Source organism: Lotus japonicus, chromosome 1, assembly GCF_012489685.1.
Source record: "Lotus japonicus ecotype B-129 chromosome 1, LjGifu_v1.2".
Classification (NCBI taxonomy): Eukaryota; Viridiplantae; Streptophyta; class Magnoliopsida; order Fabales; family Fabaceae; genus Lotus; species Lotus japonicus.
The window spans coordinates 93,244,517-93,262,490 of record NC_080041.1 but is presented as its reverse complement, the minus strand read 5'-3'; the positions used below and the strand labels follow the sequence as shown (position 1 = coordinate 93,262,490).

The 17,974-nt window shown below is 37.0% G+C and overlaps 2 protein-coding genes across 3 annotated transcripts; both read right to left on the bottom strand.

The window, feature by feature from the left end:
- Window positions 1–4,876: 4,876 nt before the first annotated feature.
- LOC130727902 (syntaxin-81-like) lies at window positions 4,877–8,835 on the bottom strand. 2 transcript variants are annotated; one of them, XM_057579187.1, is made up of 7 exons: window positions 8,635–8,833; window positions 7,715–7,798; window positions 7,276–7,380; window positions 6,420–6,563; window positions 5,853–6,086; window positions 5,608–5,739; window positions 4,877–5,144 (listed from the first exon to the last, which is right to left on the bottom strand). In XM_057579187.1, the coding sequence occupies exons 1-7, from the start codon at window positions 8,710–8,712 to the stop codon at window positions 5,001–5,003; spliced, it is 921 nt and encodes a 306-aa protein (XP_057435170.1). In that variant the 5' UTR covers window positions 8,713–8,833; the 3' UTR covers window positions 4,877–5,000. The 2 variants fall into 2 exon arrangements, with proteins under 2 accessions (XP_057435170.1, XP_057435171.1); XM_057579188.1 differs by lacking the exon at window positions 6,420–6,563 and having other exon boundaries at window positions 8,635–8,835.
- A 4,717-nt stretch (window positions 8,836–13,552) lies between these two features.
- On the bottom strand, window positions 13,553–16,112 carry LOC130727899 (protein OCTOPUS-like). Its single transcript, XM_057579183.1, has one exon. It carries the CDS (start codon window positions 15,882–15,884, stop codon window positions 13,701–13,703), a length of 2,184 nt encoding a protein of 727 aa, XP_057435166.1. The 5' UTR covers window positions 15,885–16,112; the 3' UTR covers window positions 13,553–13,700.
- Window positions 16,113–17,974: the final 1,862 nt, after the last annotated feature.

Sequence of the window (17,974 nt, the reverse complement as noted above, 5' to 3'; positions counted from 1 at the left end):
GCTTTTACCACATGAGCTATCATTATTCACATTAAATTTCCACGAAAATCTACAATTTAAATAGTTAAATTTACACAAGACGAGGAAATTCTACTTGAAAAGATAAAACACTCCGCCCAAAAAAATTCAATTACCAAAAAAATGTTTGAGAGAATATTTTTTAAACCTCATGTTCCTTTCCTAAGTGCTAACAATGGAGAACGAAACAAATCAAAGATGACAAAATTTGGATATTGACTAAAACAATTCATTGTGCTCAGATAATGAAGATAGCCTTCATAAAACAAAGGAGGTTGTGGAAGGAGAAATGAATGGAAGCTAAGTTCAGTTAAATTTTAACTTGAACAACTAATTGTCCTCCGATTAGGGATGGCAATGGGTATTGGACCCATAGGGTACCCGTAAAAAATACCCATTATGGGTAGGGTAAAAACCCGCTAGATGGGTATGGGGTTGGGTATGGGTAATTACCCGCAAAAAGTAATGGGTATGGGTGCGGGTATGGGTACTATAGTACCCAACCCGCCCCATACCCGCACACACATATTATTATTATTATTATTATTATTTTTTTTTTTTTTTTTTTTTTTAGTATTATATGAACAAATTAACTTAAGCTATAGCTTTCAAACTTAATTATTTTAAAAAATAGGTGACTATTTAAAGTATTCATAATCATTGCTAATTTACTCCCACTTATTTTTAAAATTAGTAAGTTAATAACCTACAACTTTAGGACTATATTATAAATCCAAAATTAAAAATTAAGTTATATCTTTCTTGCTTATTCGTTCTAAAAAAATATATTCTTAGTTGAATGATTTTATTTGTTACGTAGATAATCTTTTGTATTTATATTAGTGTTTTTTATTTAAAAAATTAGTTGTATTTTTTGTTTTCTATTAACAAAAATAGGGAAAAATATATTTTGGTTTGGTAAATTGCGGGTAATGGGCACGGGTACGGGCATATAGGTACCCAGAGGGTACGGGGACGGGCATTTAAGTTGCTACCCACGCGGGTATGGGGACGGGTATGGGTAATTTTTTAAAACGCGGGTATGGGGATGGGTACTATAGTACCCTACCCAGACCCTACCCATTGCCATCCTACCTCCGATGATGAATATTTCGTTGATGAATCAGAGGAGGTTGGGGAAGAAGAACTAGATGGCCACGAAGTGGAGGAAGCGTCTGAAAGAGACTTGAATTACGACAGAGTATTTTACAAGTAACCGCTCAAATCAAATTATAATTGTTCTTTTTCTGTTTACCTTTTTAAATCTGTAATAATTTAGGAGCAATTTTGAAAAATGGGGCTGATGGGCTTGTGAGTAACACGGATTGGCTTTTATTTCTCTTAGGCCTAATAGACTGCTGACCCAACAATTCCCTGTGTGTTTGGATTTGAGTTTGCAAAATAGAGTTTGGTTGGATGTGGGTTTGCAAAACCGTGTTTAGATGAATGTTGGTTGATTGTAATGTGATTTATGTTTGGATACTTTTATTTTAAAAGTAAGTTTGATAAATTAATCTTGTTTGGATTAAATTAGTTAAAAGCACTTTCAAATTTGTATAATTACCAAAAGGGTGTGGATAATCAATGTTCTTCAGAATTGGATGAGTTCAAATATTGAAGAGAAATGGTACGTAAGCCACCGTACTGCTCCGCAAAGCCACCGTCAGCCATCAATTCTCAGACATCAACTCTTCACACCACCGCTCTACTGCCGAATTTGGACCTCCCTACTCCACAATTTCGGCAACTTCAATCCATAAATGGTACCAGATTTTCAGAGAAGGAAAAGCAAGGACAGTGTTGTAACTGCATGTTGATCAAAATTTTAAATTACTCATTAATTACTTCCAAAGATCTCAACGCAACGGAGAAGTGAGGTTGGGGGTTCGTTGAGTTCAATGTGCTTTTGGGACTCAATGTGGGTTAAGAGAATGTGCTTTTGGAGCACCCAAACATCATGGCACAGAGTTAGGGGCAACGTAAACGTACGTTTGGTGCTTCAAACGTAAAACCAAACAGAGCCTCCATCTATCATTCTTGCGAAAATAAATACAAATGAAGACAAGAGAAGAAAAAGCGTAGAAAAAAGACAATACAGGCAAGACAAGTTTTGGAAGGAAGATGCAATTTTGGTGCGTTGCTGACTTTTTTTTGTCAGTAGTTGATACCATTTTGAAATGATAGATACAATTTAAGTACTGGGTCAATTTGGTGTCTAGGCCCATAAATATCAGCTTTAATTTTTTTGAAAACAATATCAGAAAGTTTAAGTTTTTGAAATAACTGGTTTATGATAGGATTAATAGTCAATTTAAAATACAGTAACTTTATAAGGTAAAATTTATAGCGGATAGAACATGCTGAGCCAAATCTTCTTCATGGAAAACCTGCTTTATTTCAAGCGTACCCTATCTTGAATATGGGGGAATCAGAGTCGGCATCTGTCCTACTGGTTGCTGTCGTGCTGGATAGTCACCCATCACACGACTCTCAAACCCAACCTGTGGTGAATCCAGGGGGACTAAGTCAAAGCGACATATTTGTTAGAGAGAAAGAGATCAAGAAGGATATATTTGCTCACCTAGGGTGTAGGATTTCCTTTTAGGGGAGAAAGAATCTTGCATTTATCTCGAGTTGCTCCATTGAGCCCTGGCTTTGTGACAGTATCCATAATTTTTCTTATGGGATTTAAGACCCCACCGGGGTGGCTTCCGCGTCACCCCTGACAAACCTCTATCGATACCATATTAAACCAAAAGCAAATGAACTCAAGGGACACCTCTAAGAATGAGTATGTACTGGCTTTCAAGGAATGGAATATTATCAAGCACCCTTCACTGCCGATTAGTCACTTTGATCGCTCATCCATGAGCTGGCGCTTTCATGGAGCTAATCCCTGGATTTGTTTTATGTGACGAGTCTAGACAAGATCTTCTCGGGGGCACGACTAGCTAAGGCTATCAAATAGCTTTGGCCTATCATGAGATAATTAGTGTATGCATGTGGTGAAGCGGGCAGTCGTCAGTATAAGGCATAGTGGGAAAGATCTATACGCAGCAATACCGACAGCAGAAGTGACTATGATGCTACTAAATCACATAATCAAGCACACTAATGTGTATTTTTAGTTATGTGAATGTAGATATTGACATTTTAATGTTAAATTTCAATTGGTATACTTTAACACCCAACATATAAGACTTTCTGCGGCTAAAACTACCTTTAAAACAAATAATTACATCGCCACTACTTATCAAATTGAGGCCTAGCTAGTCAAGTTAGAGATGGCATTGGATAACGAGCCTCTTTTTTTTCCATCTCTTACTTTCTTTATCTCTTATCATCTCCCTTGGAGAGCAACATGCTGAGATGTTTTTCTCTTGCTTTTTTGACTTTAGTGGCAAACTCGGTGATAATGGAGCTTTACAAACTGTATTGAAATGGGAGAAAGCACAAATCTCAGACTTGGTAATTGAAATGGAAGTGGATTTGATTCTTTCAATATCCTGGTGGGACATTGTGATGATCTTATTATGTTGAGGAACAATCATTAACTTGTAATTTCTGTCTAGCCGATGGGATTTGAGCTTTGTAGGGGGTTTAAAGTGCTCCTGTTTTGGACTTCTTGCTCTCTACTTTCCCACCTTGCTTGCTAGCCTCACTTGACTAAGTATATGTTTGGTTTCACATATATGCATTGCTTATAAGTACTTTTAATTTTCTCTAACATGGTTTTTCATCGCAACATATTTGTGTAAAAGCACTTCAGATTATTAAGATCAACCAATTGTATTCAAATGATTTTAGCTTTTCTTTTAAGATATTTCTGATATTTTTCTATTCAAATCACTTTTATAATAAACGTGTCTAAGAAGTTATTTTTTATGGGAACATACTTAACAAATTTTATTGCTAAGCTTAAACAAACAATAAAGACCAATTGATTATTCAGTTTAGAAATTTTAACATTTAATCGACAACTTTTACATAAAAACACCTTAACCCTGAAGTAGAAAACAAAACTAAAAGGGACATGATAACAACACTGTTTCTCAAAGTAATCAAATTAGTCTGGCTATTGATATAACGTTCGGAAGTCATGGCGTTCACCATTGCATTCAATTAAAGATTCTTTTTCCTCAAATTCCATAGATAGATACGTTCCCTGTTAAGCAGTACTATATGTTCGTTGTCCTCTGTATTTCTTCATTTATTTATTTCTCTTTAGTTTGTCCTGATAAAATAAGTCAAAGTTAGGCCACATAAGACACTTCCAAGTCTATCAGCCCAAGATAGAAAAATAATTCGTACCCCAGACTATCAATTTGTAAATGGACAAAAAGTTCTTGTAAGATTGATGCAGATATATTTTATACTAGTTCTTATGTAAATTTTTAGCTTTTCTTTATTCAAAGTGAAATTAAAGTTTAGAATAAGAAAGTGTTCATAAATATGTAACTGTTGTTGACAAAAAAAAAATCAAACATACACTTAACATGTTTGATGTGTTATTAATTCAATTTTGATGATTATAATGTATATTATATCGAACAAATATTAAAGAGGCTGACTGAAATTTAGGAAATATAAAAAAATACACAAACAACAAGAGATTTGTTGGTCTAGTGAAAAGCAAGCTAGACTCTCGCACATGAGTGATGCTTTCAAGATGATTTATAAATAGAGCAAGAGGTAAAAGCTAATGTTATTAATCGGTAATTAAAAAAATACCTCTTGAATTTATCATAAAAAGTTGAGATCCTCAAATACTACTTACTCCAAAAGATGTGATCATGCTAGTGTGTAAGGGCGAGGAACTTCGTTAACATTTGAGTTTATGTCTCCACATTTCTCCCTCTCGACTAAATAACAGTGTGTGGTATTAAAGAAAAAATGCTTTCCAAGCGGTAAAACAGTTATTAACAGTAATAGGTAAAAACGGGATATACATCGTTAGAAGCAAACCGGAAAGGCGGAAACACTTAACTATACCAATCAAGAAAGATGATCGAAAAAGTAAGCACAAATAGAAAGAGTAAAAGAAATGTCCTGCTGCTGCTATTACGCTGAATGGCTTGTGATAGTTCTTTGTTACCAAACTCTACATTCTTAGTAGCTTCAACAGCCTGTAAAAGGTAGCAAAAGAACTATTACATTTCTCAGAAAATGGAAATGCACCTTATTTTACTTTTGTGTTGGACAAACAAATAGACCAGAGCATCACTATTGCCGAAACATGTGAAGCATATTATGACTTCATTGTATGAACTAATATATAGAATATGGATATTAGAATTATAGAAATATAAGCATGTTGGTTAGGGTGTTTTTAATAAATTTAATTCAGGTTTTCAGTCATTTTAGGTTACTGGGTTATCAAGTAGGTTTGGCAGTTTTAAGCTTTCAATTAATGAATCAAGTATCACTGTTCTGCTTCTCCCAATGTAATCTATTTCTCCATGCTCTACTCTTGTTTTCTCCCTCTTGTCTCTAACTTTCTTCCAACATAGAGAGATAACAGCCTTAAAAGGCTCACAAAATAAAAAAGGGAGAGCATGGGTGAAAAGTATGAATGATATGTTATCTAACCTGCTCATACAGATACTCAATTTGATGAGCTTGCTGCAGAACATGTGTAGACATGAGGTGATTTAATGCAGACATTTCCACCATCTTCGTTTCAGTTTCTTGGACTGTGTCTAGAAGATTAGTCAATTCAACCTACGGGAAAAGGAACATTGGCAAAGTGCTCCCTATGAGAATCTAAAAGCCTTCAATTAAACAAATGACAGAAAAATTCAAAACAAACTCGCAAGGGCATCCATTTTTATCACCTGAAGGACACGTGTTTCATCATCCAAGAGTTGCTGCTGGACTCTTAAAGGCTCGCTGCGTAACTCATCAGGTTCTCTGAGCTCCATATCACCTGATTCAGTAGAATCTTTCCGGGTCACACGACTAAGTTTTCTTCGTGGTGTCGCTCTATTAATAGCATCCTGGAAGCGTACAGCTCTGAGCTGATCAAACTGTGCTGTAACTGGATGGAGTCTCTCACTTAAAATTAGAACCTAAAAGTAAAAAAACATTAGAGGAACCAGGAGCTCAATAGAATAGCTTTATCAAGCATTGCCGTGCATAAGGCATCATGATTGTCTCATAGCCAGTGTTTGGGGAGGAAGGGTTGGTTGATAAATATTTACTGTTCAGAAAATGTTTGAGCAGGGTCCAATTGTTATCCAGTGGCTTATAGAGGAAATACAATATTTTTTATGTTTTGATAACTTGGGAAAATAGCTTCAAATGCTTTTCTGTTTTAAGGTATTAGAAAATGATATGACAATTTGACCCACACAGGTCACTAATAATTGAAAGAATCAATAAGCACAAGCAGAAGTCCATACCACTCCATGTTTGTGGGCAATGGTGTCGGCATTAGCCTTTGCGGTCGCAATACCAAGCCAACCTTTTGAATTTTCCTCTACATTATTTATACTATTCTTAAGAACATCGATTTGTTCTTGGCATGTTTTAATAAAAGCACTAACCTGCACCAAATTAATTACATAATAATTGTAAATCATAAGCAAACTCTGTACAACTTCTCAAGGCTGCTTAACTAATTTATATAACAATTAAAGGATAACAATTCTGTTCACCCCATAACAGAGAGAGCTTAAAGAGACAATATGTAGGTGGACTAAGCAGTTGATACGACAATGGCAGAAAATCATGTTGATAACAGAGAGGGCTTAAAGAGTTGTATTTAGATGTTGATGTGAGCTAGAATTGATGTCAGAAGCAGTCAGCAGATACAACGGCAAGCACAAGCAGTATGTCATTATTCAATTTTTACAGATTTATGGGACCTCAGGAGGGAGGTGAAATGAGAGAACCGATGTGATATAAGAATGATAGCGGTCAAGGCATAACTTAATATCAGCCTGAGAAAGACCAGAATATAGTAACATATATAAAGAGAGGGGGCGGGGGTTTCACAAGCAAAATGATAGGCTGGTCTGGAAAACAAATTTGTCTTATGAATTACATTGTAGTGAGAAAGTTGTAAACCGTCAATGTCAGCAGCAAATGTAAAATTAAGTAATACATGAAATGGAACACCGAGCTTTTGCCATAAATCAAAAGCACGGACCAGAAATGTAATACCAATCACTATTTTTCAATTATTAACTGAGATTTAAGATACTGCAATGCTATCAAAATTAGTGTATAACTCTCAGGTATTGTCACATAGCTTACTTCTTGCTCAATGCTATCTCTCTCTTGTTCAGTTGTGCGGTGAAGATCTGTATAGTCCTTTCTATGCTTCAACAGAAACTGTTCCAATTCTCCAATACTCTCAAGCTATAAGCAAATAACAAGGAGAAGCAATATGAGACACATATTATTCAAAAGTAGCAAGCACTACTTCCATTGCTAAGTGAAAGAGCAAAAATAAAACTCAACACAAAGTACAAACAGTTTTATTGGACATCATGCAGAAACTAATTTAGTGCATGTTTAAAAATCTTTCTACAATTGATTCTAAAGACAGAATCAATTATGGGGAGAAACTTATATGAGTAGCTTTTGGGTGTCAGAATTAAAAGGAAAGAGAAGTTGATTCAAACATGATATATTCTCCCATAGAGGTCTATAAGGGTAAGGCCAAAAATAACAATATGAAACCTGAGCTTACCGTCTTTAATGCAGCTTTGTAAAATGGAGACCTTTGCGGAGGTTTATGAATGATGAAAGATGCCAAAATTGAAGCCAACTTAGCCTGCCAAGAGAATCACAACACACCACATTAAAAATGCCAATCACACATTATGCAATAGCACCAAGAAGCAGAGTATGTTTGATTGATTAACAATAACCCAAGGAGATGAACCATTACTTGGTACAACAGCACAACTATGTTCAGAAATAGTTCATAATTTCCTTCTTTCTAAGAAAAAAAACTTACATTTTAATAATCAAAATCCAATACAATTTTTATAGAAAGTTTGCAGTTTGTTTTTCTTGATACCTCCTAGAACCAAACCAAATGGAGCATAACGATAATTGCACAAAAAAAAGGGGTTTTCTTTTTCTGTTGTGTCTGATTACGAGTTTTACTGAATATCATGTACACCACAGTTCTTAAATATTAACTAAGCATTTTATAAGTTTGCCATGTCACCACCTGCTTGGTTAAAAAATGACAATACTTTTTGCCAATTCACAAGCTTGATGTCAAATAACAATATATCAAATAGCGGTTATAGCGGCGCTATATCGTAGCGCTCTGAGGGCTCAACGCTATTCGGCTATTTGGCGCTATGAGGACTTGAAACAGAGGATTTTGGGCTTTCTGCTATTTTCCGCGATGAGCTATTAACAAAACTGCTCTCACATAATGCAGATGGCAAGCAAGATCCAAGTAGAGCACTAGTTTGCAACCACAGAAGCCAGAAAATGAGACATCACCTGTTCAATTATCGTTCAGTACCTAGAATGTGAGCATTACTACTAGCCTAAGTGATGGGAAAACGAATCAGAGGATCACACAATTTTGACCTAGATTGTGGTAATTTGGGAGGAAAATGAATTGGGGATAGTGAATAATACACCTACCTCATCGTAGCCGAGAGAGCGAGCACTCTGGCGCACTGCATCTTTGAAATCTTCGGTTCTGTCTCTCGCTTTTGCCATCTCTTTTCCGCCGGAAACCACCGTGCAAGAGTCCCGTTGGCCGTTGCGTCGTGTTGTTCCGTCGTGTGGCTCTACATCGTTGTTGTTCCCTCTAATGTCGAATATACTACCTTGTTTTTATTTTTCTTTTATTTATGTTTTTTTTTTGTAAAACTTTCTTTTATTTGTTAAATTAATAGGTTATGTTTTCATAAGTTCAATTTAACACTTTACCCAACTAAATTCTCACCCAACCCTAACATTGAAAACCTCAAATCTTCTTGTCGAAGCTCTTAATCTTCTTCTTGTTCCTTTGAACTTTATCAAGCTTCATCTTCATCTTTGTTGAGCTAAGCTTCATCTCAATCTTCTTCTTCATTTTCGTTTTCATTTCCCCTTTATTGTGTTCTAGACAAAGCTTCCAAAGCAGAGCTTTGTCATTCCGAATTTTGAAACCCGTTAGGTTAGCGACATTCTAGGATATAAATCTCTGCACCTTAACATTGATTTTATCTTCATGCGGTGTTCCGAGAAATAGAACCCGAAAGTAATAGTTTATTGTTTAAATGTAGGTTTTTCCTAGTTCTAAAAGTTGGGAAATTGTTGGAAGTTGTCCCTACCATCGCCAATTTCTTTATTCTAAAAATCCCACGTATGAAGTTGCCATTGCCACGTAACTTCTTTAATCCGAACATAGAAGAGAATTTCATGATTTACAACCCGAAACATTAAAATCACTTTGGTATTTGATTTCTCCAGAATAAAATCGAATTGACTTCATGGAATTAAAAAAACCGAAACCTATTTACCTACAGACATTATGGGATTTAAATCCCATAACGTCAAATATATTCCGAAAATTAAGAATTGAAATGTGTTCCAAGTTTATGAAAGCATAAAGGTATATGTGTTTCGAGTTTTAAATTCAGATATATTGATTCTAAAGTGTTTCGAGATTTAGAAAATCCGGTAAAGCAAATCCACCAAGAATATTATAGACATTTACTACATCAAACATGTAAATTGATTGGTTGTGGTGCCAAATTGAACATCTTTTGTTGCCTCAGGTTTGTTGGCCCAAATGAAAAATAAGATTGAAATATAGTTGGCAAAAAGAAAATTTATTATTTCCTCCATTTTAAAATGGTGCCCAATCTAAATAAGTTATAACCTAAGGAAATAATTAAGGGAGATAGAAAAAAAATCACAAACAATCTAAGAAACTCACTTGATTTGGATTTGTTGACTCAGATTACAAATGGACTAATACATGTGTGTTTATATATGCATAAGACACATCTTTGTACAATGGAGATCTTAGTAAATGCAAGATAAATGCGTTAATAAATATTATGAATCTTAAAACATATGAATCAAGTTTAATTAAATGCTCTTTCAAAAAAAAAGTTTAATTAATGCTTCACTAAACTCCACTAATAGTCTAATATAATTGCTCGACTAAAAATCCGTTTTTAACATCCCCTTAATGAAAATTTTCTTGGTGACTCCAATCCACAAAAGCTGCTTAGAGAATTTTTCAAACTTCATTCTTTTGGTGAAAATATCAGCTACTTGGCAATGCTTGTTATTGAGCATTTTAATTGACTTTACATTTATTCATCTCACACCAATTGCCTTTTCCATTTTGGAAGAGTAGAAAGCTTCCATGTAACATTCTTTTGAATTGCTTGAATCTCTTCATCCATTGCACATCCCCATTTCTCTTGTAAAGCTTCAAAGTGTAGTGGCTCCAAATTGGTGGTAAAAGAGACATAATAGTGTTACATTTTCTACCATTTTCATGGACTCGTCTCTTATACTCATTTTTCCTCTAGATCCTCGAATGAGTCTTGAGGAGGATTTCCATTTCTTCTAAAATTGGGGGATTATGTTGGAGTATGAATGTCTTCATGCCTACCTGGGCAAAATCTCCAAGCATAAAAGATGAAATACTTTCTTCCTTTTTCAAGACATCTCACGTCCACGAGTGTTTTTCATGAAAATCGATATATCTACTAATTACAATCTTCTCATTGGTTTAAACAACTACTAACTCCAATCCCATCTGTTTTTGGAAAATGATAATATAATATACTTCCACATACTTTAACATGAGAAGCCATCCATGAACACTTTTAGTAGGGATAAGTTAGACAAGTACACAATGCAAGCAACGACTTCATGCAAAAATATGTTCCTTTCAACTAATTCAATACTCAAACTAAAATCGATCCAAACCAAACCGATCAAGCTAATAAAACACAACAATTTTTTTTCTTCCTTCTAGTAGATCCGGGCCCGCGCACTCCTCTAAGAAATCCAATGATTTCTTGATAGTGAATTTGTAAGTCAATTTCAAGCAAGTACTCAATAGCTCAAGAGCCTGTCTTAAACTTAGATAGAAAGAAGTCAAAGAACCATTTCCTCAGCTTTCTATATTTAGTTAAAATTAAATACATATTCATGTTATACCATACAATCCGTTTTATATACGTCACCCAAAGTTTGGACGTTTGGAAATAGGTTATCCATCCAAATATTGACTGACAAATCATTGATCAAAATCTCCCAAGTAATAATAATATTAAAAGGGGATTAAAAAATAATGGAAAATTCAATAAATTATCCCCTGTTCAATCACACGCAAGCAAATATATAATTTCGTTCCATCGCACGTAAACAAGATCTGAGTAGAGTAACTAAAATTGAGCTCTTGGAGTTTCTGATAATCATGACAAGAGAATAAACTTATAGATAGAGAAAGCACAAAAACAGTAAATAATTAGACAGATATTCCCAACATTTTTGAAACAAAGGCTAGAGGAGTAAGTTCCTGCTACCCTTTCTATATACCAAACAGATCTATACATTAAGGATAAACATAAGAAGCTCCAAATGATGTTAACCTAATATGCCAGATGCAATAATATTCCTCTAGTTTCAAGTAATGCAGTTGCTCCAACATAAAGAATCTGCAAACTGTTCTTTTACAAACATAGTGGGTCATGCCAGGTGCCCAACCCTTCTCAATCCTTATTTGTATTTATTCTCTTAAAGGGACCTTGTTCATTGTCTAGGTAAAAGCCAAATACAAGTGTCCATCAATTTCCTCCATCACTCTAGATATCAATGAAACAATTTGGAGCCTGTTTGTATTACAATTGGAAGACACAAAACCAAAGTTTAAAAGACAGAACAAGATGGTTGAGTTGGGGTTAACTTCGGTTTGTATGCCACAAAAAATGTCCGACTCCTCTAAAGTGAGTGAAAGGTAAATGAAGCATCAGAACCATTAATTGAGTTATTTTATTGATTTTTTAAAGTAAGTAATCACCATAAATGGTTATGATGCTTACTTTACTAATTACTATATAACTTTAGAGAAGACAAATCCCTTCGAAAGAGGGAATGCGAAATAACAAAGAGGCTTAATCTCCTTTTAAAATCAAAAGTCTCAGAAATACCAAGTAACATTGCAGATATTTGGTATGCAGAAATCGAAGCTTTGCAGAACTAGTATCTTTAAAACTATTCAAAACTTCAAATTTAGCTTTCGGTCACACCAGCAAGGTAAGGTGATGTTTTGTTGGGACCATTGTCTGGAATAAGTCACATGTAATAAAGTTTGATTAATTGTTATCAAGGGAAAAAAGCACTATCGTGCGGTACTCAAAGCTACAACTTATGACAAGCAGCAAAACCAGGTGGGATGAGCCCACCTTGTTATCACTTTTGCAGGAAAACATAACATGCCAAAAATTCAAGTTAAATTGCTCCCAAATTATAAGCCTCCCCAACATTATACCAATCAGCTATAACCTTTTGCAGCATAAAGACAGAAAAACAAAACACATCGTGTCCAAAGGCAGAGCACAAATTTTCAGTGGTGCCATATACCAAGTCCTTTTTCTGGCAACAAAAGAAACCACCACAACCAGAAAACTAAACGGAAACGATTCACGCCATTAGCATTATGGGTGAACATGGGTCGGGTAGATCCAATGAATCCATCCAACCCAATCCGATCCAATAGAAAAAATGCGGGTTGGATCGGGTAATCGGGTTAGTCGGATGGATTTTACTACAACCCAACCAAGTTCGGATCGGATTTCGGATTCACTTCAAATCCATCAAACCCAACCCAGAATCCATACATATAATAATAAACTTTTTTATAATTTTACTCATACTTGGAGTGCTAGTGTCAGTGATGACTTTTTGAAACTTTGAGACTTAAGCATTTGTAGTTATTTGTCATATTGTTATTTGTTACATGTCTATATATATTATTTGGCATGTTGGAGACATCTAAGTTCTAGGTGTCATTGCATGACATTTAGTGTTGTTTTTCGCTTTTTAGGTACTATTTATGTTAGATTGTTTCATATCATTTGATAATGAAGTTTTATGTTTTCATGATATTTGACTATATGTCATTTATGTGGTATTATTTTATGCTATTTGGTATAACTTTTTGTGTTATTTTCATGTTATTTAGGATTATAACATATTTAGTATTTTTTATAACTTTTTCTGAATTTATAATAATATTTACAAGATTTTTTAATATTTCAGATATATTATTATTTTAATATAGTGACCCAATCAATCCATCCAACCCAATCCGAACATCGTCGGGTTGGTTCGGATCGGGTCCGAAGAAGAAATTCGTGAAATCCAACCCAACCCAACCCAAATAATTTTGATCGGTTCGGATTTTATTTTGACCAAAATTCATCCAACCCAACCCATGTGCACCCCTAATTAGCATCATCGACATATGGTTATTGTAAAAGAAACAATAAGAATTTTTGTTATTGATGAGTAATCTAAGAAGAAGCATGCTGCTAGCTACTCAGTGTAAAAGAAAAATGCAGGGTGCTTTATCCAACCATTAACCAACCATGAAGAATACATAGGCATGTGTGGGTTTACACAACTAATTCAGCAAATCTAACAACATTAAACCAAAGAACACCTTAAGGAACTTCAATTTTGCTCTTTTTTGTTTAATACAACCGAAGTACACTTCTTGCAATTGAATGTGCCTGGTTCGCCCTACCTTTGCCGGAACCATTTCTCCGGCCGCCACCCGGTGTCAAATAAAGCCTCAACAGACCATTATCCATGCTGCTAGGAGAGTACCTCGCACTCCGGTTCCGCTCCAAGACAAACTCATCCCTGCCCTTCCTCCCATGGTATCCATTACCCTGAACATCACTCTTCCTCCCAGTAACAAACGATTCGCCTATGCTTGGTGCATTCCTCCAACTCACACTGCTATTGCTCCTGAACATGTTCCTATTGAAACCACCACCCCCTCTAACATCCCCATTCCTCTCCCCTCTGAACTCCTGCCATGATTCTGAGAAAGAACGCTCCACCCCATTCCCGTTGGCACCTCTATCCTCGTCCTCCTCTTTGTTATTCCCTCCTCGCCGGTGTATGAAACCCCAAATGCTCCACTTCGTCCACCTGCTAGAACCCTTCTTAGACCCTTTTCGGTCACCACCATTATTCCCAATATCTCTAAATCCCATTTCAAATGTCTCTGAGCAATCATCCCTCAAGGAATTATTAGAATTGGAGTTACAATCCCTCAAATCTCTCTCAGGGAAAACCATCTTCTGCCCTTGTAAGTAACCACCACCGCCGCCACCAACACCACCACCATCAGCTGCAGCAGCAGCTGGAGCTGGAGCTGGAGCTGGAGCTGGAGCGGGAGGAGGAGGAGGGGTCACTTTTGTATTAGAAACAGGCTTCAATTCATCCATCTCAGCAACAACAGCAGCTGCAGTTTTCCTAATTGAACTGGACCTATCAAGGCTCTTCCTTCTTCTTGAGGAAGAATCAGAATAGTACTCCTTGGTCTGAGCATTGCCGCCCGGAAACGGAAGAGTCTCGTTATCTCCGCTGATTTCCACCGGGATGAGAGAATCTGTTCTGGGAACATGCTGCACCGGAGCATCCTCCACCACCGAGAGCATCGTGGGCAGGGGCATTCTGGGAAATGTTTTTCCGATGAGGTAACCATCCCAAGAGGCTCTCGGCTCGTCGAAGGAGTAGCGAGGGTCGTCAAACGACATGCGCGCCGCGTCGAGCGAGAATCTCGGATCAGTGTCGCACGACCGCCGGCCAAAGCCGTAGTCGGCGATCTCCGACTGAGTCTCCCGGAACTGCCGTCCGATCGGCTTCTCCACCGGGAGCAGCGTCGACGAGCCTGATACGGCGCCGTTTCGAGGACCACGCTTCTTGGCCTTCTGCTTCTGCCTCCATTTCTGAAGCTTCTTGCTGAAAACCGACGCCGCAGACCAGAAACTCCCGGCGATTTCCTTGAAATCGCGGCCGGAGCTTTTCTTCACCTGCGAGTCCAGATCCATGTGTTCCTTCATCGGTTTCAGTGACTCTTCTTCCTCGAATGCAACCTCTTGCTCTTCCGGTTCCGGTTCTTCCTCCACAATTTCTTGAACCCTTTCGTCAATCACATTGCACACCGAAACGACATTGGGTCGTTGTCGTTCTGGTTCTGGTTCTTCCAAAACCCTAATTTCGTCTCTGTCTTCTTCTTCGTCAACGACAGTGATCTCTTCTTCTTCTTCTTCTTCTTCTTCTTCTTCTTCCCCTTCCCCTTCTTCTTCGAATTCCTCGTCTTCTTTATACTCGATTACTGGTCCCTGAACAATGGAGGAGGAGGAAGCGAGGGTTCTGGTTTCAACCTCGGAGATAGAGAGGCGGGGAGGTTCAGCTTTGGGGAATTTGCGGTCGTCGTCTTGGGAGAAGAGTGAATAGAGGGTGGAGCGGCCTCTGACGTCGCAGGATTTTCTCTGGGGCTCGAAGGCGGTGGAGGAGTAGTAGGCTTCGTTTTTGGAAGCAGAGAAGGACTTGGTGCGGCGGAGCTCAGGGAGGAAGGAGGTGGAGGTGGAGGTTGGAGGACGGTGGTTACTGTTGTTGTTGGCGCGTGGGGCGGCGGAGGAGGAGGGTCGGAAGATGGCTTTAAGGGCGGTGGAGGAGGTGGGAGGCTTGCGGGAAGAGGTACTGGCGTTGTTGGGGTCGAGGACGGCGAGGCGCTCGCAGAGGCATGAGGGGCAGAAGCCGGTAAACTGCTCCTGTGGGTGGCGGTCGCAGGAGAAGGAAGGACGGTGGGGTTGTAACAATGGCGGAGGTTGAGGTTGAGGTTGGGTGGTGGGATTCATAACCGTGAGTGTGTGATGGTGGTTGTGAAGAGTGTGGTCATGTTACGGTGAAAGAAGAAGAAGGAGGAGAAATGTGAGTGAGAGAGAGAGCAGAGAAAGGAGTGCAAGTGTGTGCGTTCTTTGTCTGTGTCTGTGTCTGTGTCTGTGTATGACAGGGAAAGGAGAGAGAAAAAGAACTGTTTGGTTCCAACGGACAGAGAGAGATTCATCAGTGGGGACGGACGGACTCAGAATGAGACTGGACTAGTGAGGACAATATAAAATTATAAAATAAAACGGATACTACAGCCTACAAGGACATATATACAAATATTATTCATTCAGATTATTGTAAATATTATATTATATAGTAAATACTAATTACTACTATTACTATGTGTTAAATAACAAAAGTTAACAGGAATTCATTGAGATTATAAGGTTGTGTTTGGTTTCAGAGAGGAGAAGATAAAGGAAGGGAAACACGCAAAACAAAATCCTTCCTTTGTTTGGTTCTGTAATTTAAAGGAAAGGAAAGAAAATACTTCGTGGACCCCACTTGAGCAAACGTTAACGTTGCTCACTCCACTGGACGGGATGCTGCATTTTAACCCAAAAAGACTATAATACCACTTATCAAGTTTACCGTTCAGACGTGAATCAGCTAAATATTTTTTGGAGTTGTTATTATCACCCTCACCTCTATTCTATTCATGTCATCCTTAAGTTCATAAAAATTTGAAAGGATTAATTTTTTTTCTTTCTTACTTTCAAGGTGCGTTGCGATGGAAACACATTTTCAAGTGCAACTAACACTTTGACAGTACGTAAGTAACACATCTTAAAAATGCTTAAGTAACGCACTTTAAACTGCAAAAAAGACGTACTTTGAGACTAGGTTTCCTCATTGATTCAACAGCTAGGGAAGGGGAAACGCTCCAAGAAGGGGTTTGATCAGTTTCGGTTTTTTAAACGTCTAATCGAGCATTCATAATGAGCTGACCCAGGTTGATTTTTTTTCACTTGCCAGACTCGCGAACCAACCCATTCTACTAGAGAAGCCTTTTTTTTGTAACCAACCGGACGATTTCGCACGGGCAAAAAAAGTTTGGATAGGTCTAATTTATAACAGTTTAATTGATATTTACTGTCAGTACAAAAGAGTTTTACATTGACAATCAATCACAACTTGCCACGAATGAGAGATAATAATTTTCATTTTAAATTTTAATTAAAATAATGATATATTTTATGATGTTACGAAATTTAATTGGATGACTGTACTAATTATGCATATCCCTTTAATTCAATTTATAAAACTACCCAATAATTCTCAATCAACTAATTAAATTTGATCCATTCATATTTTATATTTCTTCTAACCCAAACCAACCCAACCCTTAAATACCCATATGTAATTTTCAATTCAATTGAGCTCCTGGTTCTTTGTATAGTTGTATATTACTATAATTATAAACAATTATTTCCATTTATATAACTTTCAGTATAACTTTCAGCATTTTAGTAAATGTTTTATTCACCTTTCATTCTTTATCTTAAACTTTAAAGATCCATGAGTTGAAGTTGATCTTCACCTGATTTTACTCTGCTTTTCCTTCGGTTACATGGAGATGAATTGATTCCTATTTTAAAAGATTCACATTGATAGAAAAAGCAAAAGTTAACTCAGCCATCACAATTTACATTTCGAGAGAGAGAGAACAAAAGAGAATTCATCTCATGCTCTCTTCCTTTCTCACATTTCGCTTTCTTTCTTTCTTGCTTTCTCTCCCTCTCTTTTATTTTCTCTTATTTTATTTTTTCTCCATCTTTCACTTTCCTTTTCTCCTTTCTCTTTTTCTTTTTCCTGTTTCGAGCTCCTTTTTGTTTTTCGGCTTCCTTTTCCTCCATACAGCTCCAGTTTTCCCACTTGGTAAAAACTGTGCTTCCATCAGTATCCCAAACACAATAGTACTTAGCCAAGCCCCACCTCAAAACATACTTAAAATAGTTTTTATATTCGGATGGACAAACATATTTGAAGACTTTAGTACTTTAACGTCGTTGAAGAAAATATATGGCAAGACCAGGATCACAATGCTCTCTAAGGT